This window comes from Perca fluviatilis, chromosome 7 (assembly GCF_010015445.1).
Source record: "Perca fluviatilis chromosome 7, GENO_Pfluv_1.0, whole genome shotgun sequence".
Taxonomy (NCBI): domain Eukaryota; kingdom Metazoa; phylum Chordata; class Actinopteri; order Perciformes; family Percidae; genus Perca; species Perca fluviatilis.
Genome location: NC_053118.1, coordinates 26,021,236 through 26,044,656, shown reverse-complemented (window position 1 = coordinate 26,044,656; position 23,421 = coordinate 26,021,236). Strand labels below are relative to the sequence as shown.

At 38.3% G+C, this 23,421-nt stretch overlaps 3 protein-coding genes and 1 long non-coding RNA gene across 7 annotated transcripts; 2 read left to right on the top strand and 2 right to left on the bottom strand.

The window, feature by feature from the left end:
• Positions 1-276: 276 nt before the first annotated feature.
• LOC120563139 (cytochrome P450 4B1) lies at positions 277-13,894 on the bottom strand. 2 transcript variants are annotated; one of them, XM_039807265.1, is made up of 12 exons: positions 13,754-13,894; positions 9,634-9,778; positions 9,423-9,467; positions 9,195-9,322; positions 8,880-9,004; positions 8,598-8,752; positions 8,291-8,397; positions 5,422-5,612; positions 5,142-5,275; positions 3,949-4,013; positions 3,530-3,612; positions 277-1,581 (listed from the first exon to the last, which is right to left on the bottom strand). In XM_039807265.1, the coding sequence occupies exons 1-12, from the start codon at positions 13,877-13,879 to the stop codon at positions 1,404-1,406; spliced, it is 1,482 nt and encodes a 493-aa protein (XP_039663199.1). In that variant the 5' UTR covers positions 13,880-13,894; the 3' UTR covers positions 277-1,403. The 2 variants fall into 2 exon arrangements, with proteins under 2 accessions (XP_039663199.1, XP_039663198.1); XM_039807264.1 differs by lacking the exon at positions 13,754-13,894 and adding an exon at positions 12,661-12,960.
• On the top strand, positions 12,985-19,259 carry LOC120563141 (contactin-6-like). 3 transcript variants are annotated; one of them, XM_039807270.1, is made up of 8 exons: positions 12,985-13,025; positions 16,852-16,857; positions 16,998-17,291; positions 17,443-17,703; positions 17,807-18,028; positions 18,114-18,230; positions 18,372-18,412; positions 18,534-19,259. In XM_039807270.1, the coding sequence occupies exons 3-8, from the start codon at positions 17,180-17,182 to the stop codon at positions 18,663-18,665; spliced, it is 885 nt and encodes a 294-aa protein (XP_039663204.1). In that variant the 5' UTR covers positions 12,985-13,025; positions 16,852-16,857; positions 16,998-17,179; the 3' UTR covers positions 18,666-19,259. The 3 variants fall into 3 exon arrangements, with proteins under 3 accessions (XP_039663204.1, XP_039663203.1, XP_039663205.1); XM_039807269.1 differs by lacking the exon at positions 12,985-13,025 and having other exon boundaries at positions 16,553-16,857; XM_039807271.1 differs by lacking the exons at positions 12,985-13,025; positions 17,807-18,028; positions 18,114-18,230 and having other exon boundaries at positions 16,553-16,857.
• LOC120563146 lies at positions 17,779-20,633 on the bottom strand. The gene is made up of 2 exons (XR_005639914.1): positions 20,534-20,633; positions 17,779-18,582 (listed from the first exon to the last, which is right to left on the bottom strand). It is a non-coding gene; the product is annotated as an uncharacterized LOC120563146 (long non-coding RNA).
• med18 (mediator of RNA polymerase II transcription, subunit 18 homolog (yeast)) lies at positions 20,506-22,657 on the top strand. Its single transcript, XM_039807279.1, has 3 exons — positions 20,506-20,643; positions 20,929-21,031; positions 21,967-22,657. Exons 2-3 carry the CDS (start codon positions 20,959-20,961, stop codon positions 22,521-22,523), a joined length of 630 nt encoding a protein of 209 aa, XP_039663213.1. The 5' UTR covers positions 20,506-20,643; positions 20,929-20,958; the 3' UTR covers positions 22,524-22,657.
• Positions 22,658-23,421: the final 764 nt, after the last annotated feature.

Here is a 23,421-nt window from a genome sequence, read left to right as displayed (position 1 = left end):
TCCATGACAGGCAATAACAAATCTTCACATAGAGGCACTAAACCGTGTTAATGTGTAAGTACGGTTTATAGAAATTATGGAACTTTGACAATACTGAACAAAGACTAGTGTGTAAAAGTTCACACCACCTTTTTCATGAACACAAAAAAGGCAGACAAAATATGAATGGTTTCTATTAAAATGCTCAGCTTTGACCTGGTCCTAACAGCCATCAACCACTACGAAAACAGAACCACTAAATATAGTTGATAATGCATTTACAAATAAACAAAAAAATTTTTCAAACATTTTGTATTTATTTCAAACTGATTTGGTGCAAATATCCTACCACAATACAGGTCATATTCCCCTTTCACATATAAAGTACAACACTCAAAAATTGTGTGAGAAAATGATTCTAAAATACAAATGCAACTTCTTTTTCAGCAAGTAATTCCCCCTTAAAACATGTTCAACCACTAAATAATACAGTGCACAGGCAGTGTCATCATTTCATTATCCGTTTGTGAATACATGTCAGTGTAAAGGTTAAGTATAATATTAGAATGAAAATAATTAAGCTCCTCAAAATGTTCCCTGTATTTTCTAGGTTAAAAGCATTTCCTACAGTTATTTCCCTTTACTCCTGTGGGTCTACAGGCAGTTGTATTTGTATAGCACATTTCAGCAACAGAGAAATTCGTAGACAGAGCACAAAGGTGATCCAGTGTACTGTGTCTATTGTATTGCTTACTACACCTTTTGGAGACTTTATTCTGAAAGTAAACTTTGACCAGATACTTCAGGAGTACTTTAGACCTTTAAATGAGTTAATGCGTCCTAGAAAAAAATCACTTTCATGACAGGCAATAAAAAATCTTCAATTAGAGGCACTAAACCGTGTTAATGTGTAAGTACGGTTTATAGAAATTATGGAACTTTGACAATACTGAACAAAGACGAGTGTGTAAAAGTTCACCACCTTTTTCATGAATACAAAAAAGGCAGACAAAATGTTAATGGGCTCTATTAAAATGCTCAGCTTTGACCTGGTCCTAACCACTAATAAAACAGAACCACTAAATATAGTTGATAATGCATTTACAAATAAACGAAATATCACTGATTTGGTGCAAATATCCTACCACAATATAGGTCATATTCCCTTTTCACATATATAGTGCAACACTCAAATTGTTCGTGTGAGAAAATGATTGTAAAATACAAATGCAACTTCTTTTTCAGCAAGTAATTCCCCCTTAAAACATGTGCAACCACTAAATAATACAGTGCAAAGGCAGTGTCATCATTTCATTATTATTGGTTTGCGAATGCATGTCAGTGTAAAGGTTAAGTAAAATATTAGAATGAAAATACTTCAGCTCCTCAACATGTTCCCTGTATTTTCCTACAGTTATTTCCCTTTACTCCTGTGGGTCTACAGGTTGGATCTTGATGTGGATACCATTGACTGAGCGAAGCACCAGTCTAGGAATTAACATGGGTTTGTGAGCGGGGTCCTCTATCAGCTGGTATCGCTTCAGTGTCAGGGCGGTTGCCACTTTTAGCTCATTCATGGCAAAGGTCTGACCAATGCAGTTTCTGAGTGAGGAAAACAGCAACAACTTGAGAATTATGATCATAAATGAAATGCTTTTTAAACAATAACACAAGATGACAGAATGAGAGCAGCGCCTTTCACCCTTTTCACAAAGAAGGGTTGTTTTATGGTCAAGGAAATCAAATCAACAGTCACTAGCAAAATTATTATATTTGTTTTTTTTATGTGGACATAATATTAGAGTAGTGTGGACAAGTTATGGCAATAGCCCTGCAGTGTGGATATGATGAAGCTCATGATGATTTGATGATGTGTTTTTTTGGTTTTAAAGTGTTTTTTTTCTGTTAGGCATTTGTTTTAACAATTTGTAATTTTTTTTGCGTAATGAAGTGATATTTGCAATGTGTGCAACTGCTGAATTAGAAGGTTTAATTAACAATAAGCTTCAACAAATTTACCACATGGCTATTGTTTAGTAAAGTGTAAAGTTTTTTGGGGTTCATAAATCCCAGTATGTTTAACTAGTGCAATTTATTTCTGTTGGTAACAAGAATTGTTAACTAAAATCCAAAGATTTGCATGAAGTATTTCATTTCGGGGTTTCTGCACTGTTCTAAATGGGATTAATGCTAGGTTTCAGAGTTCTCCTTATCTGTTGTTTACTCTAACCCCTAATAGAACTTAACAGTTTGTATTGTGTTGATAAAAAGGGGGCTGGTGCCAGGTCACACATCCACATACGGTCAGATAAACCCTGGTTCTTATGCTGCGTTCACACAGCCTGCGTCGGCCGTCAGACGGTCCGGCAAAAACGCAGGTCTTTCCATTCATTTGAAAGAGGCGGGGGTTGCCGCGGGGGGGGGGCACACAACAAAAACGCAGCGGGCCTGCGGCGAAAGTTGAGACCGACTCAACGTTTGAAGTAACGCAATCATGCAACCGGAGATCAGACTTGTCGGTGTGTTTTGAGCTATGGTTTGAGGCGGTGCGAGAATCCTGTACAGTAAACAGGAAACATCACTGCCTCTATCGCTGCCACGAGAACGTTTTAAAACACTATGAGGGTAAAGAACAAACACAAGCACTGAACGGCCCGGGAGTTTGTGTAATAGCTGAATGTTTGCTTTAACAACAAAGCACTCGCTATGTCTCGCTCCTCTCTTTTTCTTTCTGCGTGTCGAAAACGTCCAAATCTATAAGCGATCTGACCAAAAACAGTAATTGTGAAATATAAAGTCTACTTGTGCTACATTGCGGACTACAAAGAACACAACAGGACGTCACACAAATGGGTCGTTTCAGTGACACTCCCACTGCCGCACCATCCTGCGGTAAATCGCCGGATCGCTTTTTTTTTGGTGTACATGCAACCTTAGTGTAACCTGACTCCGCCAGATGGATTGCTTCGCATTTGCTCGGCATATCCATCTGGGAACTTTCCGTTGGAGAACTTTTGGGAAGGGGCGAAAATACTGGTTAGCTGATTGGATAAACCATCTGTCTATCACCTATGTTGGTGATAGATGGGCCAAATCAACCAATCAGATCAACGAAGCGTATGAAAATACAACCACAAGCCCAGGCAAAGCATGGCTCGTTAGCTCAGCAAGCAAGCAACATGTCGGTAAAGGATATTTGCCGTTTGTTTAACGAGAATTTACGAATAAAAGGCACCCTTTCAGGCTCCTGGTCCATATTCCAAAAGAAGGATCCAAGAGAAAAAAGCATTAGCGAGCAGCTAACAGAATTAGGGCTACCGCTGGCTGAAAATACTGGTTAGCTGATTGGATAAACCATCTGTCTATCACCACCTAACCCACCTCAAAACCAACGCTGATTGGCCCGGTCGTTTGGCGAACGGCTCCAAATTTTCTCTATCTCAAGATGCCAGACTGATCTGCGAGTGGAAAACTGGAGCTCGCGAGATCAGGACGGTCTCACGAGGCTAACCTTAGTGAGCCAGTCACATGGTATCAGGTGAGGACAAACCTTGGCCCAGCAGAGAAGGGCACGAATGCATGAGGGGACCTCGTGGAAACATTCTCTGGTAGGAAACGCAGTGGGTCAAAGACCTGTGTTGACACAAGATGAAAAAAAAAATAACAATTTAGAGTTTGATAGAGTTTGAGTGAATAACCTGCAGCTGCTAGGGGTCTAGTTTGTGATATGCTGACATCTGGAACTAGAGGACTGTAAGGTTTGCATTCATTGTGCACCAATTTGATAACTGTCACTTGTATTATTTGAGCCATTTGGTGTAGAAGCAGTATGCTGGGCCACCACAGCAAACAGGGATCATACGTTTACTTTTACCATTGATTCTATTAATCATGTACACCATGTAGTGAGTGAGCACAGGTGAGCTTTCACTTGACAAAGATTTGCTCAGAATGATCATCTTGACTTACATTAGGGTTTTCCCAGACAGCTGCATTCCTGTGAATCCCATACACACTTATTCCAACATGACTTCCTACAAATAAGAATGAAAAAAAGGTGTATTTTGGTTTAGGATTGTGCAATGACTGTACAACAAAGTGTATGAATACAAATAGACAAACATTTAATATATTTAGGTGTGAGACACATTATTGCAAACCTGCTACTACCATTTAAAATGTAGGTTAAAGGGTTAATATGTGCTTTATGTTGTGCAAGGCTGACTTTGTAAAATGAAACTAAGGCCAAAAGTCCATAATGGAAAATCAACAGGAGACAAAACCATTACAGGTTAATATTTTATCTTTTTCCAGAGGGGGTAAAAGTTAGTCCCTCCAGGGATCGCAACAATTCACGCAAATTAAACCAATCACCGTGAATTTGGTGCAACTCGCAATTTTGACCATCACCGCAACTTTTCCGCAAATTTGACCAATAACCGGAGTTTCCCATGACTTCAACCAATCCCAGCAGTCCCACGTGCCAGACTTTGTATCAGTATGAGAGAGCCTCTGACCAAGCGGGTGTGAGAACGGGTTGACATAACACACGCACGTCGCCAAATTCATTTCTGATATGAAGACGAGACACGTGTGACTCGAACATCTCACATTGACCAACAAAACGTACAGCGGAAGATCATCTAAAACATTTCAGGCCGTCCTGCCAACCTGTATACATTTTAACATCGATTTAAGCTGTAAGATTTTTTTCACTCTAAAGTCGCTGAAGCTGCTGCTGTTTCAATTCTGTCGTCTCTCTGCAGCAGGCGGGGCTGCTACTCAGTTCCCCCCCCCCGCGACTGACGCACGCACACAAACACACACGGTGGATGCAGGAAAAACTGGAGATGAGACGCAATGTAAAGATCAACAACTGACACATGTTCAAATTTGATTAATTCAATAAATTACTATTTTTTGTCTTAAATCCACCAGCCATTTTCATATTATACAAACATTTGCAGCTTCCTGAGCCTTTTTGGTAAGGTTAATAGGAAAACTAAAAAAGAAATACAAAAGCTCCCGCAAAATCAGACATTTTGGGCTGGAACAATCTAAAAAAAAAAAGGCAGCGAAATCCCAGAGGGACTGTATTATGTATGTATGTAACAGTATGCGGTTTTACCTATATGAACTTTCCAAGAACATTGACTACTTACCTTTTGGCAAAGTCCTTCCATCAAAAAAAGTCATGGGTTTGGTGATCTTTCTGGACATTCCTGGTACAGGAGGGTAAAGGCGGAGGGATTCTTTGATGCACATCGTTGTGTATGGAATTTTACTGAGATCCTCCCTTAAAATAAGACAGACATGCAGTTAGTTAGTTGTCAATATTCTCCACATAGCGACAGCCTAAAGCTCACCTAATCCAGCTGTTGTGACACAGCGTGGAACTGAGTTTTCATTGCATATGGCAATGTTTTCAACGTATAAGCCTACCAGTCCATGGTGTCCTTCCCATCCAGGGCTTGAATGATCTCCTCCCTGCAAATCTTCTGGTGTTCTGGGTGGCAGGCCAGAGCGTAGAGGATAAAAGAAATGCCACTGGCTGTGGTGTCATGGCCCTCAAACATAAAGGTGTCCACTTCTGCTCGTATATCTTCATTCGACAGACCCTGCTGCTTCTCATCCTGATAAATAAAAGACAAAAATATAAGAAAACAAATGAGAATTAAAATATACTAAAACAAATACTATAGTTTACAATAAACCCACAATAAAAGAGCATATACAATTCAAAGATAAAGGATAATGGCAGTCTCGTTAGTGCTGTGTATTGGAAAGCAAGGCAACTTAAATAAAGTTAGTTATAGCACATTTCAGCAACAAGGCAATTCAAAGTGATTTACATGAAACACCAAAAGCAGCGAGACAAAGTGCATAAGAACCACTGTCTACAGAAATACATTTAAATACAATAAAAAGTCAAAGAGCAAGAGAATAGAAAACACTAAAACGAAATAAGCATAAGGCATAACATACAAGAATAAAAGTGTAGTTTAATCGTCAAACAGAAAAGTCTTCAGCCTTGAATTAAAAGAACTGAGAGTGGCAGCGGACCTGCTGTTCGCTGGGAGTTTGTTCCAGATATGTGGTGCATAAAAAGTCAATGCTGCTTTTCCATATTTAGTTTTGGCTCTGGGGACAGAAAGCAGACGACCCTGAGATGATTGATGGGTCTGAAGGGTTCATAGAGTAGGAGAAGATAAGAAATGTTTTTTGGCCATAAACCATGCAGTGCTTTATAAACCAGTAGTAGTATTTTAAAAATCAATTCTCTAAAAAGACAGGAAGCCAGTGTAAAGGAGGGTTTTAACGTTAGCCTGTTGACAGTAGCAAACAAGGCACATGCATTATTTTTTTTTTTGATGATAATGTCAGAGAATAAAGACAGCCTTGCATTTCTTGGTTCCAGATTATAAATAAAGTCTATCTTTATAGATGTCATAATGAACCTGGAGATTTATTTTTTGCCACCTGTGTTCAGCTTTTCAACACTCTTTTTCCTGTTCTTACCAGTGTGGCTTTTCTCCAGTGAGATCTTTTCTTACAAGAGACAGCCTTCACCTTAGTGGTTGCAATGGCATCAATAACATTTGTAGGATTGAAATGATCTTAGAGCTCATTGACTGAGACCCAAAAGAGGGCAGGTGTGGGGGAGGAAAGCTGAATGAATGTTTCACTGGTGTTTTCAGTGATATACCATTTTGTTATTATCTCTGTTTGAACAGGTTTATGCCCCAAGATAGTACTTTCATAGTAAACACAGGAATGATCAGATCAGAGCAACATAAGTCATATAACCTCGGTCACGGAGATAGCACGTCTGTTGGCTCCTTCACCAGGTCAAAGGTGGAGTTAGGCAGTCTAGTGTGTGTGGACAGTGGATATTAATGAACATAATCTTAGGTACTATTGGGTGGGAAGCAGCAATGGTACAAATAAAACAAATCCTCTGGCACTCTCAGATAAGTCATCTTATCCCACCTCTCAACCAGTTACAGAGGTGGTATTGGTAACCTTTTGTGTCTCATTGAGAATATTAGCATTACAGAAATTGATAGAAATCTGTTCTATCAGTATATTTTCTAAAGGTTTCCCATCATTTAGATGGAAACATCCCTATGGTCAGCCTACTGCATGGGTAGGAATGACTTAATGCCATGGTGTGAAAGCTATTTCTCTAGCCAAATCAGGACAAGATAATCTTAGAGTGTGTGTTCAGACAGAGCGAGGCACACTGCACTGCTTTTCTTGTTGAAGACACCCCAATCAGACCAGTTGCGTTCTTGCTAGGCAACCACTGAATTACCCATCTTCAGCTAACCGTTGTTTGGAAGTTTTTTTCAACTCAAGGCATTCAGGGCACTCTGGCAAAAAAAATGCAAGGTGCTCAGCAATGCAAAAGCAGCGAGCAAAACGCTTCACTCTGATTGAAAAGAATTACAAAAAGCTGCCCCAGGCTGCTAAATCGCGCTCTGTCTGATTGGGCCATTACTCTACCTCTACAGTGACTGATATCTTTGGTAAGAAGCCAAGCTGGTAGAGCACTACATAAATTATAAGCCAAGTCAGGCACTGGCAGCTCAGGGATGTTTACAGCAAACAGAAGTTTTGTACAGCCAACATTGTCCTATATTGTCTGAAACGCCTGACCATTGATATGCTGAACATGAGGAGGTTTATGCAGAAGCCTTCTGTGTTTCCTTTGCACTGGGATTTTGCTACTTGCAGGTGATATTTGCACATAATGCCAAATCATTGCCTATATGTCAGGTTTTACATGATGTTTTTTTTATTGTATTCCTGTGTCGTTGTTTGGTAACACTTTACTTGAAGGTATCTACATAAGAGTGACATGACACTGTCATGTCACATGAACCCTAACCCTAACTCTAACCCTGACCATTACTTGTCATGACAAAAACCGAATGACACTTAAAAAAATAAGCGTTATGTCATAAACATTTATGACTTGTTTATGACATGTTCATTACAGTGTCATGTCACTCTTATGTAGATACCTTCAAGTAAAGTGTAACCCATTGTTTTTATTGTTACACAGTGCTCTTTCTTCTGTTTTGTTTTTAATTATTATTCTACATGTTTGTGTGGTTGTCCTTAAAGTCTTATTTGTTAGTTTTAAATCTTGACTGAACATCAAACTTTCCTCTAGTTACTTTGAACTTCAAATTATGTATTGTATGTGCCTTAATTTCTGTTTTTAAGTTTCATTTCTGCTACTTTAAGGCAAAAGTGAGAATGTCTAATTTTCTATATTCAGTAGTTTGGAGATGATATAACATACTCTTGCTAAGAGAAGGATGTCCAGAAAGTCCAAGTTTCTCTTGGCCTGTATCCGGTCCAGCTCCTTCTCCTTCTTGAGTGCTTCTTTCCTCTTTCTTATGACTTCCTCTTCAAAAGACAAAATAGTGAATGACTATTTGCAGACTAACTCTTTAAATACAGCAACATGCAAAATAGATCAACCATATATACCCAAAGCTTAGTGTATGGGTATGCTATATTGCAACTTGATAAAAACCCAGTATAATTAATATTTGCCAATTGTTTTGGCAGATTGTCATTAATCTAATTATGTGTGAAGATCTTACCTGTATGACTGCAAGCCACTTTGCATGCTTTTCTGTGTCTAAAACCATGTGGGCTGAGGTAGAATATAAGGTCATTGTGGTATGGAAACGTCCTGAACCGCAGGTTAATCAGATCACTGAGCTCATACACTGCTTTGATGTATGCATTTGTTCCACTGCAATGAGATCATAGGCAAACATGTAAAGCTCACTTAGAATTCAAACAGCTGAATCAGTAAACAACTGAGCACATAGAGTAGACCTGAATTTGTAAATGGTGGGAAACGGTTTGTATGGACTCACCCCTCGGTCTGACAGTTGCTGTTGTCGCTGAAGGCACACTTCAAGATGCTGTCTAGTGTCATAAGGCTCACGTGATTAAACAATTCAAAGGACTCATTGGTGTTTGCATAACTTTCCCATTTGTCCTGGAAACAGTGATGGAACAGATGTGACATCTCTGCAGGAGATAGAGAAAACTCCAACACACTTATTAGCTCAACCAGCTTTGACATAAAGTGTGTCATGTTGACATCCCAAGCCTATACTTGCTTAACACAACTTTTTTTTTACTTTTACGAATTGTGATTTTACACAACTAAACTGTCATTTACATACCAGCATAGTTTTTGCAGAGTCTGACACCAGTTTTACGTATGGTTTCAAAACATCATAATGGAAACCTGGGGTCAGGAGCCTTCTGTGCCGAAACCACTTCTGACCTTTTGACACTAATAAGCCTTCGCCTGAAGACAGTGACAGACAGAATGTATGTCAGTGAGTAAAGCAACAACATCTCTGTAATGAACCAAAGTATGCTGTGGGAGAAAGGCAAAGCAGTCTTACCAATCCATGACTCAATAAACTTATATGACAAATCATCTTTTGGCTCTGTTAGGAAACAAACAAATTCAAAATCCTGTAACATAGACCTTTGGTTGTAAAAGATGTAGCCAATTCCACTGTAGGAGATTATAAAAAGTACTGAACTGATATAACATTGTTATAATGGTGTAGTATCATTTTAGTAAAGATAAAAAAAGAATTGCTCACAAACCTGTTGATGTCAGTATCGTTTTAACATAATCCGGATGGTGAATGTTAATGAAACAGACAAAGGGTCCAAACCACATCGGGAAAGCATAAGGGTACTTTTGTCCCCATTTCACAATCTTCTCAAAGTCTGTCCCATCTTGTTTAAACTGAAAGAAGAATTAAAACATAGGAAGCTTATTAAATATATATATATATATATTATATATACAGTGCCTTGCGAAAGTATTCGGCCCCCTTGAACTTTTCGACCTTTTGCCACATTTCAGGCCTCAAACATAAAGATATAAAACTGTAATTTTTTTGAAGAATCAACAACAAGTGGGACACAATCATGAAGTGGAACAAAATGTATTGGATATTTCAAACCTTTTAAACAAATAAAAAACTGAAATATTGGGCGTGCAAAATTATTCAGCCCCCTTAAGTTAATACTTTGTAGCGCCACCTTTTGCTGCGATTACAGCTGTAAGTCGCTTGGGGTATGTCTCTATCAGTTTTGCACATCGAGAGACTGACATTTTTGCCCATTCCTCCTGCAAAACAGCTCGAGCTCAGTGAGGTTGGATGGAGAGCGTTTGTGAACAGCAGTTTTCAGTTCTTTCCACAGATTCTCGATTGGATTCAGGTCTGGACTTTGACTTGGGCCATTCTAACACCTGGATATGTTTATTTGTGAACCATTCCATTGTAGATTTTGCTTTATGTTTTGGATCATTGTCTTGTTGGAAGACAAATCTCCGTCCCAGTCTCAGGTCTTTTGCAGACTCCATCAGGTTTTCTTCCAGAATGGTCCTGTATTTGGCTCCATCCATCTTCCCATCAATTTTAACCATCTTCCCTGTCCCTGCTGAGGAAAAGCAGGCCCAAACCATGATGCTGCCACCACCATGTTTGACAGTGGGGATGGTGTGTTCAGAAGTGATGAACTGTGTTGCTTTTACGCCAAACATAACGTTTTGCATTGTTGCCAAAAAGTTCGATTTTGGTTTCATCTGACCACAGCACCTTCTTCCACATGTTTGGTGTGTCTCCCAGGTGGCTTTTGGCAAACTTTAAACGACACTTTTTATGGATATCTTTAAGAAATGGCTTTCTTCTTGCCACTCTTCCATAAAGGCCAGATTTGTGCAGTATACGACTGATTGTTGTCCTATGGACAGAGTCTCCCACCTCAGCTGTAGATCTCTGCAGTTCATCCAGAGTGATCATGGGCCTCTTGGCTGCATCTCTGATCAGTCTTCTCCTTGTATGAGCTGAAAGTTTAGAGGGACGGCCGGCGGTCTTCGTAGATTTGTAGTGGTCTGATACTCCTTCCATTTCAATATTATCGCTGCACAGTGCTCCTTGGGATGTTTAAAGCTTGGGAAATCTTTTGTATCCAAATCCGGCTTTAAACTTCTCCACAACAGTATCTCGGACCTGCCTGGTGTGTTCCTTGTTCTTCATGATGCTCTCTGCGCTTTACACGGACCTCTGAGACTATCACAGAGCAGGTGCATTTATAGGAGAACTTGATTACACACAGCTGGATTCTATTTATCATCATTAGTCATTTAGGTCAACATTGGATCATTCAGAGATCCTCACTGAACTTCTGGAGAGAGTTTGCTGCACTGAAAGTAAAGGGGCTGAATAATTTTGCACGCCCACTTTTTCAGTTTTTTATATGTTAAAAAAGTTTGAAATAGCCAATGAATTTCGTTCCACTTCATAATTGGGACCCACTTGTTGTTGATTCTTCACAAAAAATTACAGTTTTATATCTTTATGTTTGAGGCCTGAAATGTGGCAAAAGGGTCGAAACGTTCAAGGGGGCCGAATACTTTCGCAAGGCACTGTATATATATATATATATATATATATATGTATTGTTTAACAATAAATATATAATGTTTAACACTAAGGGCCACCAAACTGCTTAAGATGCACAGTCAACAAGCTCGACTTGGATTACTACTTTTTAATTCTGAGATAACATTTAGGTTAGATTTGACATGAACACCTGCAAGAAGGAAATATAGCTCAAACACGTATGGATTGTTGTGGATACAGCAGATGACGGGCATTGCTATGGATTATATCTTCCATGGATTATATCGGATTGCATGGAAAGGTAGGATGCCAGCTGTGTATTTAATAACTGGTTTTCAGCGTCTGATGTGAGGCTCCGCCAAGTGAGGAGGTGTAGCTAGCTCCGGGCTGTCACTGACAGAATAGGAATTATCACTTTATTTGATATGTAATGTGTATGTTACGTGGTTTGGTGACAATTAAAAGCGGCAAACTTTGACAGTAGGCTATGACGAGGCTAGAGTACAGTAAGATCACGGCGGTACAGTAACCTCTCTCTTGATGCCTGGCTAAACAAAGTCCGAACACTCAACTTCAGCGTGCAGAGATCCGTAACAGCTGTTACGGCGTTCTGCTGTGGTTTCTCGTATGGTTTTGGATGTTACGGTTGTCTTTATTTTCTTGTTAAAACAATCAAATTGACTCACGATATTTATTCACATGATAAAGGAGGTCTCAAATACCCCAAAAGTGACATTAACTCATTTTTGCCCAAACATGTTTTTCCTTTGTAGGGCAGATTTGCATTCTACAATATATTGTGTTAATGTGCCTATATGTATGTTGTCTCTCTTGTGCAGTATGTGTCTATATGGCAAATAAAACGGATTCTTATATAAAAATGTTTTTTTTAATTTTTTGGTACCATGGTTGTTAGTTTTTTAAAGGTTATGGGATTGTAAAAAATAACGTTAGAGGAACGTTCCATAAAGGTTGCAACGTTAGGGGAACGTTCTATAAAGGTTGCAACGTTAGGGGAACGTCCTCTAAAGGTTGCAACGTTCTGGGACGTTCGGAGAACGTTCGATGTAACCAAAAACGAACGTTCCCAGAACGTTCAACCAACTTTCCATAATATCCAAAACACAACCAAAACCTAACCAAACCTAACCTTCAGGGAACGTTCGCGCAACCAAAAACGAACGTTCTGGGAACTAAAAATTGTTAGCTGGGTTACCTCCTTCACGTGTCCAAAAAGCCAGTGTGCAGGTGGTCCTGGAAAAGCTTCAAAGTTTCGAAACGCATCCCTTCTTTCGGCGATCAACATTGTTAATTTGACGACGGCAACAAGACAAAGTAGAGCAAACAAGTGGTGCATTTGAGGCCAGCCCAACTGAAATGTTACGGAAGCTTCTGTTGACTCCATTCCGGTTGATGTCTCGCTGGACTGGAGGATGAGAAAACAAACTGGAAAGTGTATGCGCAGATAAACGCTTGGTCGCTGCTGTTCATAGGAGCGATACGTCGACGCGGCCGCCCTCTGTTTTGTTATTGGGACGGAGTAGCAGTGCCTCCTCCTTATGTAGGCTAGGCTATATGGAGGTAGGTCTGTTACAAATGCCAGACATGTAGGCTATTTGAGACAGGCTTGGTTAAATTAAAATTACGTAGTGATATACAAAATAGGCTACCTTGTCTTGTGTAAATAGTAGGCGACTTTAAACACGTGAAATCTCAAAGACAGCTTGATGCTTTGTTTATAGGCTGTTTGTGGGTGGCTGTTTGCTGTTTGACCTATCAATTAGTAGGGTATCAAGTATGATAGGGTAAATCCTGTATAGTGCATACACTTGTAGTTGTTATATCATTGTAAGTCATTGTAAGTCGCAAGCGCACGTTAGGCTATAGTTCGAACACTGTTTGTAGCAACTCATTTGGCAATGGCTTGTAACGGACATTCTTTAATATCAAAAAAAGTTATGCACTAAAGCTAACATGGTTGCCACTCAAGTGCAGTTCAGCTCCCCGGAGCATGGCTACATGAAAAACATAATTTTTAGCATCTTACTCGATAGGCTAATAGTAAAAAATACTTTACCTGACATAGCGTTAGCTTAATTTAGTGTCATGACAGCACAACTTTATGTTGGCTTAAAAGGACTCTGATATTAAATTCAACACGTCCGTAACAGTAGCCTAAAATGTTGTAAAACCCTTTTAATGGTCAGAGCCGAACGGGTCAGATGTCCGTCCCAAGATGGCGCCTGAAGAAACGCGTGGTTCAACCATAGACAGAATATTAAGGGTTCAACATGCCCTCGTTCACTTGCCCTAAGCACTTGCCCTCGGGGGGAATCCCCGCCGCCATCTGAAGTGTCTTTCCAATTGTCTGAAAAACTGAAGTAAACTTGGTGGGCTGGACCCTCAGAGGGCTGAGGGAGCGGGTGAACAACCATGGTCACTCCAGAGGTGGATGTCACCCACAATGCAATGCAGTTATGCATTTGGTGCAAGAAAATACATCCATGGTTTAGGTGGCAGTAATGTACAACCGCTAAAACTTCTGTTGCTTGCCACCAAAGGAGAAGATGAATAAATAAATTTTAACTTTTTAGATTCCTCATTGTTAGCTTAATATTTTACTGAAACATGTAATATAACTGATGTCAATTAATATTTACTTTATACGTTTTATTTACTAGATAGTTGTATGTGTGATTTCTTCATTTACAACATTAGCGAAAGCACTGAGGAAATTCTGTTTTTGCGAGATGTAAGCATTAATATGATTAATCATGATACATGATCACACATTTCTAAATCTGAAACTCATGCAGCTGATTACCAAGCCTCATTGAAATGAGTCTGCAGGTATTTATGATGTGTAAAAAACAGTATAATAATACTTTTTATAAATAATATTTGTATTGCGCCTTTCATACAAGAAATAGACCTTCTGTACAGTAATGAAATTGCATGACATATCAGACATAGAATGAACATAAAAACGGGGATAGAATGCAATAATTAAAAAAAATAATATGAATAATAAAACGCACTTGAAGCAGTAGCGCTAAGTTTGGGCTGAGGGGAAGTGCAGGAGGGCATGTTGAAAAACTAGTGAAACGCAGCCAAGATCTCACATCACAAGTTGAATGCGGTAGTTCTTTTTTTAATTGTACAAACGTTCATATGGTACACACAGATGCATAGAATAGACATTACGAAACAGAAACAAAAGAAAATACATTACCATAAAAAAAATGTACAATTCATAATGCCAGAGTATGTGTCATATAATTTCATGTTATATTCATTTAATAACTTAAAGTTCTTAATGGCTTTTTTGTTTTTAATATTAAATAAAAGGGTGCTATATGGCTGAAATTCAATAATAAAGTGCAGGAAAGTTGGCTTGGTTCCTGACCATTTTTTCTTATGGATATGGAATTTTCCAAAAATAATAAATAGTTGTATAATATACATCATGTTCTTTTCAATCTTATCTTGACAAACAATTAACATCACATCAAACATATTTATTTCAATATTTATCTTAACTTTTTTAGAAAAATGTGTCTACCTCTATCCAGAACATTCTATTCAGTGAAAACAAATGGGAAATACTCTTCTAATACTTCTTCTAGTCCACAGAAATTACACATAGGCTATATTCAATGTTCAGTTTGAATCTTTGTTACACAAGTTCCACTGGCTAAATTCTATGTAATATCTGAAACGACAGTTCCTTAAGCTTGTAATTGATACAGTATAACAAATTGCCATTTGTTTGATTGTCGTGTTGTCCCTGAATCCAAGGGGACGTAATGGTAACAATGGTTGCGGTAGGCTTTTTTTTTTTTTTTACTTTCGCCATAACATCAATTATATCTCACATTCTCAATTAAATCTTTATTTAAACGGGCAAAACTCAATTTCGATTTCAAAGTAGGAAGCTATGACATTACGCACGGGAATGGCCCATTTTACGCACGGCTTCCACTTCAGACACTTAAAACTATGTATTTAGTTAGTTTAAATTTAACCATATTTCTTACATATATATATATATATATATATATATATATATATATATATATACATATATATATAATGTTAATATAAAACGTGGTAGGCTACGTATCTATGAGTTGGTGGGAATGACGTAATCATCGGTGGGTGGGTAGAGAACGTGGTGAAGTATCTGTCAATGATGACTTTACGTGCTGTGAAATACTAACAATATTTGAGATTTTGGGAATATTCAGTTTTTGCTGGAAATGTTTTAGAGAGGTGCTAACTATCTGCTTATTTTGGAGATTTGTGGTGCTGCTCATCACTGATTGTCCACATTCTAAAATGTGTAAAATTACAACATCAAAACTTTAAGCAGCTCATGACTTAACAATGCAACAATATATATATATATATATATATATATATATATATATATATATATATATATATATATATATATATATAAAGTCCTCAGCCTTAGTTAGCTCGCTGTGCTCATTTGACTCACTTTTCCATTTTGCACTTTCCATACATGGTGCTTGCTACGGGTGTCTGCTCTCTGTTAATAACCTAAACAAATATTTTTGTCCACCTTCAGAGTAACCTATACTCCAAAAAAAATTAAAAAAACTTCAGCACTTTTACTGCAGCGCATCTCAACCTAGGCTACTTTATGAAATAAAGGTAGTCAAATAACTCCAGATCAGTTCAAGATTGGCAGATGAGTAAATTGTACCGCACAATTAGTTTTTGTTTTGGTCAAATAAACAGCAGTGAGCAAAAACAGTTTGACACCTTTACGTGAAAAATGACACGTGTTATTGATGCACATACTGTATCTCGACACCTATGCTACTGCAAAAAAGGGAATAAATGTTTTATGGAGTAAAGTAAGAGCCATTGCAAGAAACTCCAGATAAGTTTAAGATTGGCAGATGAGTAAAATAAATTGACAGCACAATTGGCTTTTGTTTTACTCAAATCAATTACAAACGATCTTATATTGTAGATGTGTAAGCGGCAGTGATCACAAGCAGTTTGACACCTTTATGTGACAAATTACACTTGTTATTGATGCACATATTTGTATCAACACCTATGCTAATGCAAACAGTGGAATAAATGCCGCACCATCAGAAAAACAGTGTGGGTGAAAGCCTCGGTAAATTTCCTCTGCATTGGCTGTTGGACCACTTCCGATGTGTCAACGTGAATTTAGCTCAATCTTTGAAGCAGATGATGCAGAGTTTCTTAACGGTGTTTGATGAGCGAGCAGTTAAAAACAGTGAGGGGGTGTTTCATCTGTACAGTAGTATCTTTTTTTTGTGAAGAGATTTGAGTGCCTCAGGCACCATGCAAAACGGCTTTATTTTTCTTCTGATTATTTGGAACTCATCCCCTTTCTCCTCAGAACATTGTAAGTAACTTCCTCATTGGTATTACACTGTATTTAAATTACAATTCTGGGGAGTTAGTGTTGTCTGGTAATACATTATTCATATTTGACATTTGTCAAACTACTATTAAGTGTTTAACAGAAAACTTTTTTTCTTTTAGCAGCCACAAATCACCTTCAATTCTCACTGGGATGTCAAGCTGTGATACCCTGTCAAGATTACAGAAGTGATTTAAACTCTTTAACATGGAATTACAAGAAAGATGAACATCATCAACCAATCCAGATATATTTTCAAGATAAAAATGGAGTACAACGCCATCAGCAACTCTTCCGCTCCAGAATGAAGGTGTCCCGCAATGGTTCCTTGGTCATTGATCATTTCACAGAGGATGATCAAGGCCTTTACTCGTGTGAGAAACCGTATAGTGACACAGTCATCACCGTGAAGAAAGGTCAGAACTATTGTGATTGTCATCATTTGTTCTCTTTAAACTGAATATTTAGTACCCAACTGCGTCAACTGTGTATCCAGTAAGGCCTATATACATTTGCCAAAAGCCTATCCTTTATTCAAACAAACAATTATAATTTTTTTTTTTTCAGAAATTCTGAAAGAAACTGGTAAGACTGTCTACGTTATTGCAGGCACAGATTTTACTCATGTGTGTCCGGGTGAATTGGCTAACTTAAAATGGACATTCAAAGCAAGTAACATGACAACGGAATCAGACTTTGTGACTTCCAACAAGTCTATACACATTGTAAATGTCAAAAGAGCAGATGCTGGGAAATATACCTGCTGGAAAAGTGGATGTAATAGACACATGCAGAAACTGCTTACAATCAACTTGTGTGTAATAACAGGTGAGAAAATAACACACACACACACACACACACACACACACACAACTGTCTTTTGTCAAAATTCAATGCTTTAACTTAGAATATTTTTTTTGCTTTATTACAGTACACCACAGTGATGATTCATTTGTTTCTTGTACTGTGATGTGTGACATGGAATTCAGTAATATCAAACCAAACAGCACACTCTATGTGGAGACAGGCACAAGGACAATATCAGTGCTTGTAGATACAAATGGAATAAATTGCAGTGCAAAGCAGATGTCTGATGGATGCAGTTCAGGTAACAGCACTCATGGACCATCAAATACTTTAAACATAACAACAGGTGGGTGTTTTGCTGTATCTCTCTTTAAGGAGGTCAGTAGCGCGAAGCAAAGGAATTTCAATTCTTACGTTTTTTGGTTTTACAGATATACCCACAGAGCTTGAATATCTGATTCCAGTTGTTTATGGAACATCGGCAGCCCTTACATGTCTTATTTTAATGGCACTTTTAATTTACCACCTCAGACAAAGATTGTGGGCAGGTAGGACATGCAGCTCTTTGTCTTACTGAACTTCCTGTTTATTGTTTGTATATTGGTATGCTGCCTTGAAAGAGAAGTAGATGTTTGACAATGGGCTAGACACGTATGCCCCCCCATGATTCTGTGTCTATCTCTTCAAAGCGTTTCCTGTTCACCTTTGTTGCTGGGGCTTGAATAGCAGGGTAAGTGTTATATAATTATGGTGATGATGATTATGTCATAACCTAAAACTATCTACAATGCTGCAATGAACAAGCATGTGTGTGTTGTTTTGTTCATGTAATGGAATTTGTCGTGTTGCAGGTGGAAGAGGAGACTTCAGTGGTTTATTCATCAGTTGTCATCAGGAAACCTGCTAAGACAACAAACAATCGTATGAGCTGTGACAGTAGTTGTGTGTATAGTGAAATAAAAGTACAGAGAACGATTCCATAAATGCTACTGTTATAATGATAGTTCCCATAGTTTTTCACGAGAAAAAGTGTTTGCAACTTCACCCACGCGGTTCTAAAGGGGAATTTTGAAGCTTTGGGTCGGATTAGGAAGTTTCCTAACTGGGTGAAATGATCCAAGCGGCACCTACGGGAGCGGGTTGTATTCTCTACACAATAAAAATGTAATGTATATTTACTGATATTGTAGCTGCAGTGCATACAGAGGTGGAAAAGAAAGAATGTGGAAAGAATACTCATATATTTATGCACGTACTGTATGTACATTTATGGGATTTATACTTTACTTGAATATTTACGTGCATTGGCCAGGGAGATATATTGTACTCTTTAACTCCACTACATTAATTTGACAAGCATAGTCACCTTGAAGATTAAACATGATTAAAACATAGATTAGCTTGTTCAAATCATCTCCACCTCGACCAGCTACAACAATTATTGCGGCTTGCACATTAATCATTCCCTGCCTTGTCACTGCAAGCGTCTCATGCTTATACATCCCTTAGTACATTCATGTGGATTTTTAATTTTTAATTTTATTTAGTATTTTTTCTTTTATTGTCCATGCTATTCATGTGGATTTGCTTTTTTTTTTATCATGTTTGTGATGTATGTGAATGTTGTGTGTGATGTCTGTAAGATACTGGTACCTTGAACGTCCCCTTGGGGATCAAAGTATCTATCTATCTATATATCTATCATTGCAATTCAATATTTAATACTTTGTTGAAGACAAAAGTTGCAAGTCTAAGCTTTTATCTGGACTTTCCAAATGTGTCATACCGGATATCATGTGAGCACAACCAAGAGGTTGAAGTTACCTGAACAGATAAGAACATTATATAATTCCTAAGAACTGTGTTTCTATCCTTAAACTGTATATAAAGAGCTAACTCAGATCTTTTCATGAAATAAAGATCTTATGTTGCACCATCACAGCCTCATAATAAATTATTTGATTCATCCTCGGCACATTTCTACCTACTTATAAAAATATTTTGTATGCAGCACTTTTAATTTAAGATTTGGAATGGTAATGAAGTACTTTATCTGAGTAGTTCTTCCGCCATTGCTCACACGTCAATGCATCAATAATGAGAATCCAGTAATATAATGTTAACTGAAATCAGAAGCAGCCAATAAGTGTTAACGAATTTGACTCTTGCTTTTTGTTCCTCATGTACATACACAGAAATAGATATACGGCTAAAAACAAGGACAACAAAGCTGAACATGGTAAACATAAACATTTGAATAACGTTACAGAATGCCTAATAGCCTTTGTTAAAAACTGTAGGCTACATACCCATGCAATGCGTATGTGTACACATACGTAATGCATGCATGCGTAGCTATGGTGACCCTTATGCACAATTGAATAACGAGAAAGTTTATTTTTTTAAACTGAAGTAGGCCTAGCTACATTTAGTGACTGTGCTTTTAGCTTCTACTTGAGGAGAATTTTGGATTTGTTTTATTTTTTTATTACTAACGCTATATTTTCGTTACTCCAGTAGGTGGCTGTAATGCACCTCAAAGTTGGATGCCAAGTACCGCGGCGGAAAAAGCCGAGAAAGAAATATGCTTTTCATTCAGGGCTGCCGGCTGAGTTAATTTTTTCCAAGAGAATAAACCGAGCAGTTTGCCTTTTTTTGTTTTTCTCGGTTCTTGGTTTCCACATATAGCTAGACATTTGTCATCCCATTCAAGTGACTTAACGTTGAAACGCTTAGCACGGTAACCTGCGTCACAGAGTTCACATTGTAGCTAGCTAACTGATGCTATCTTTGCTAGCTAGCTGGGTAGCTACTAGCTGTGTGTTCATAGAACAAACACGGTGAGGCCTACCGGATCCTCGGTCTTTACCGTGGAGACTCTACCGAAGACGACCACACCAACATTTATCCTACGTTCCCCAGCAAGTGAATAGCTGCATTTTGTTGTTCGGGGTTTCTCAGGTAAAGTTAACGGTAACGTTAATAAAGCAAACTAACAAAAAAACGAAGCGTTAGCTGTTAACTAACTAACGTTACATTAGGTAATTAGCTAGCTAACTGGCGAGTACGCTATATTTAGTTAACAGCATAAACTGTATAAAATAGGGTTAACATAACATTAGCAAAAGTTAAGTGTTTCAAATTGAAAACTCAGTTAACAGTCTAACCCTAGCTAATGTAGACTGTAACGTTACTTGTAGCTACACCACCGATTCAACGCTAGCTAATAACCTGTTCCTCCTTCAGATTCAGTAACAACGCATTGCCTGAGAAAATATGGAAGCTCCTCCTGTTACAGTGATGCCTGTCACCGGGGGAACGATCAATATGATGGAATACCTGCTGCAAGGTGAGCTACACTCGAAACGTCTGAAGGCAGAAAATAAAACATGTCTATAGACTATTAACTATCCATCAGTATTAAACATGGCTTGTAGGACTGAATGATACAAAGAAGACATATGCGATGAGTGGCAGGTTTACAGTTACGTTACTGCTATATGGTGTTATAAGATAACTTAAGATGTCAACTTCATGCGTAACGTTTGAAAGAGCTGTAAATGTAGATCCTAAATCATCATTTATTATTTTAACCACATGATGTTCTGTATCACTATAATGCATAAAACAGGAAAATGTCAAATGACAATATGACAATAAGAATATTTAGTGGTATATAGATGGGTGACAAATAAAAAAACTGCCAGAACTTTTTTTGACATAGGCTACGTGCTATGGTGCTCTAGTGGTGGGATGAACACCTTTCTTTGAAAATTTCCTCAGTTGTTTTGATGATGTAGTCTGCCCTCATTGATATAAAGTTCTAGTATCTTGTACACCCAGGACAACATATTAGAAACTTACTAAAATACAATGGAATCAACATTACCAAAGGAAAGTCTTTAAAATAGTTTAATCAAAAACTGATTATAATGTCTTTCGTGAAGGTAGAATGTATCGATGTTGTGTTACAATGTTGTATGAGACTGCAGTATTGCCAGCATGGCAATAGTGACAACAGATCTTTAACCTTAACTGACAACTTGGAAGAATATCTGCCGTCTGTCACGGTCTTCGTGACAAAGGTCTATTTCCTTTCTGTCTCAGCTCTCTGTGTCTTTAGGAATCTCAGATGATGTAATGTTGAAGTGTTTATTGTGTAAATCTATATCAAAACTACAGTGTTAAGTACAATATATAGTGCAGCCCCGATCATCACACCACATTGTTTATATGTTGTTTACTATTTATGCATCTGCTTCTTTCTACCCTTTATTAATATAGGCAGTGTGTTAGACCAAGCCCTGGAAAGCCTATTGCATCGTCTTCGAGGTCTGTGTGACAACATGGAACCTGAGACCTTTACAGATCATGAACTGGTTTATCTTCTGAAAGGCCAACAAGGGAACCCTTTCATTCTTCGTGCCCGGCGCTCCCTCTCCCACCCCACGTCGCCGTGGCACCTACGCTACCTAGGCCAACCTGAAGTGGGAGACAAGAGCCGCCACGCACTGGTGCGCAACTGTGTTGACGTGGCTGCCTCTCACAGCCTGCCAGAGTTCCTTAATGAGATGGGCTTCCGCATGGACCATGAGTTTGTGGCCAATGGGCACATTTTCCGCAAAGGTGCTATGAAAGTTGTGGTTAGCAAGCTGTCACGCATCCTGGTACCGGGGAACACAGAGAACACAGAACGTCTATCACTTTCTTTCTTGGTGGAGCTGAGTGTGTCGGCCCCCGCCGGCCAGGACACTGTGTCAGAGGACATGCGCAGCTTTGCTGAGCAACTCAAGCCCCTGGTTCACCTGGAGAAGATTGACCCCAGCAAACAGAGACATTAAATGACTGAAATTAATCATTTAGTGGGTCAAGTCATCTCTGACTGCCATGATATGGACAAATTAGAGCTATTTTTTTTAAAATACTGTTTACATTTGAACTAAAATGAAATACACTTCAACTTTGACTTAATGGTTACGATTCTGGTCAATTTGTTATTGGAAAATTACATCCATCAAAGCGTGGTTTTGACATGGTAATCTTATCACTCACTGTCATCAATTGATAATGTACGGTTTTTGCAATTGTAGTACATCCATAAGGAAGCTCCTGCAGAAACATCCTCTATTGCACAGTGGTGTTCACTATGATTAGAAGAAACAATAGTGATGTGTTTGGGAATAAATAGAAGTGTAAGAAGCCAGTGTGATGCAGTAAAATAAGTAAGTATTGCTAAAAAACACCTAAGTCAAGTGATATTTGTCATAATAATAGTAGATCTTACAACATGACATAGTTCTTTAGGTGGCTTCTGGACATTTTATTTCTTAAATAAGTTTAAGTTGTTTATTAATACCTGATTAACACCTAAAAACATTAGGATTTGTATCAGTTTATATTTACATCACAAAACCATAGTGACTGCTGACATAGTGACTCTGAGTATGATGCATGTTGCACAGTGACCTGTACATTTTCTACTGAAGTGGTATTTTCTTTTAAATTTAGGCCTTATGTGATTTGCATTCTATGTTTAAAGATATTAGTCTTTATGGCATATGTTGATTATATAGCTTCTCATGAACACTTTTCCCACTAGGGGTCTCTCTTGCTCTTCGTGTAACTGTCTGTCTTGCCAGATGAATGCTACCTCAGATCATCTACAGGAGCTGCGGTTGCCATGGAAATAATTAGCTGTGAGATCTGCACATCTTTTTCCCCCCCCACTCTAATTAGCTT

Coding starts and splice junctions, on each gene's coding strand:
- LOC120563139 (XM_039807264.1), bottom strand. CDS start 12,849: ATGGAGTCAACAGAAGCTTCCGTAACATTTCAGTTGGGCTGGCCTCAA. Junction 5,613..8,290: donor ACATCCTTCTCTTAGCAAGA/GTATGTTATATC, acceptor TTTATTTATCAG/GATGAGAAGCAGCAGGGTCT. Junction 1,582..3,529: donor CCCTTCTCTGCTGGGCCAAG/GTTTGTCCTCAC, acceptor TTCCTCACTCAG/AAACTGCATTGGTCAGACCT.
- LOC120563141 (XM_039807269.1), top strand. CDS start 16,794: ATGCAAAACGGCTTTATTTTTCTTCTGATTATTTGGAACTCATCCCCT. Junction 16,858..16,997: donor CCCTTTCTCCTCAGAACATT/GTAAGTAACTTC, acceptor TTTTTCTTTTAG/CAGCCACAAATCACCTTCAA. Junction 18,413..18,533: donor GCTGGGGCTTGAATAGCAGG/GTAAGTGTTATA, acceptor GTCGTGTTGCAG/GTGGAAGAGGAGACTTCAGT.
- med18 (XM_039807279.1), top strand. CDS start 20,959: ATGGAAGCTCCTCCTGTTACAGTGATGCCTGTCACCGGGGGAACGATC. Junction 21,032..21,966: donor GATGGAATACCTGCTGCAAG/GTGAGCTACACT, acceptor TTATTAATATAG/GCAGTGTGTTAGACCAAGCC.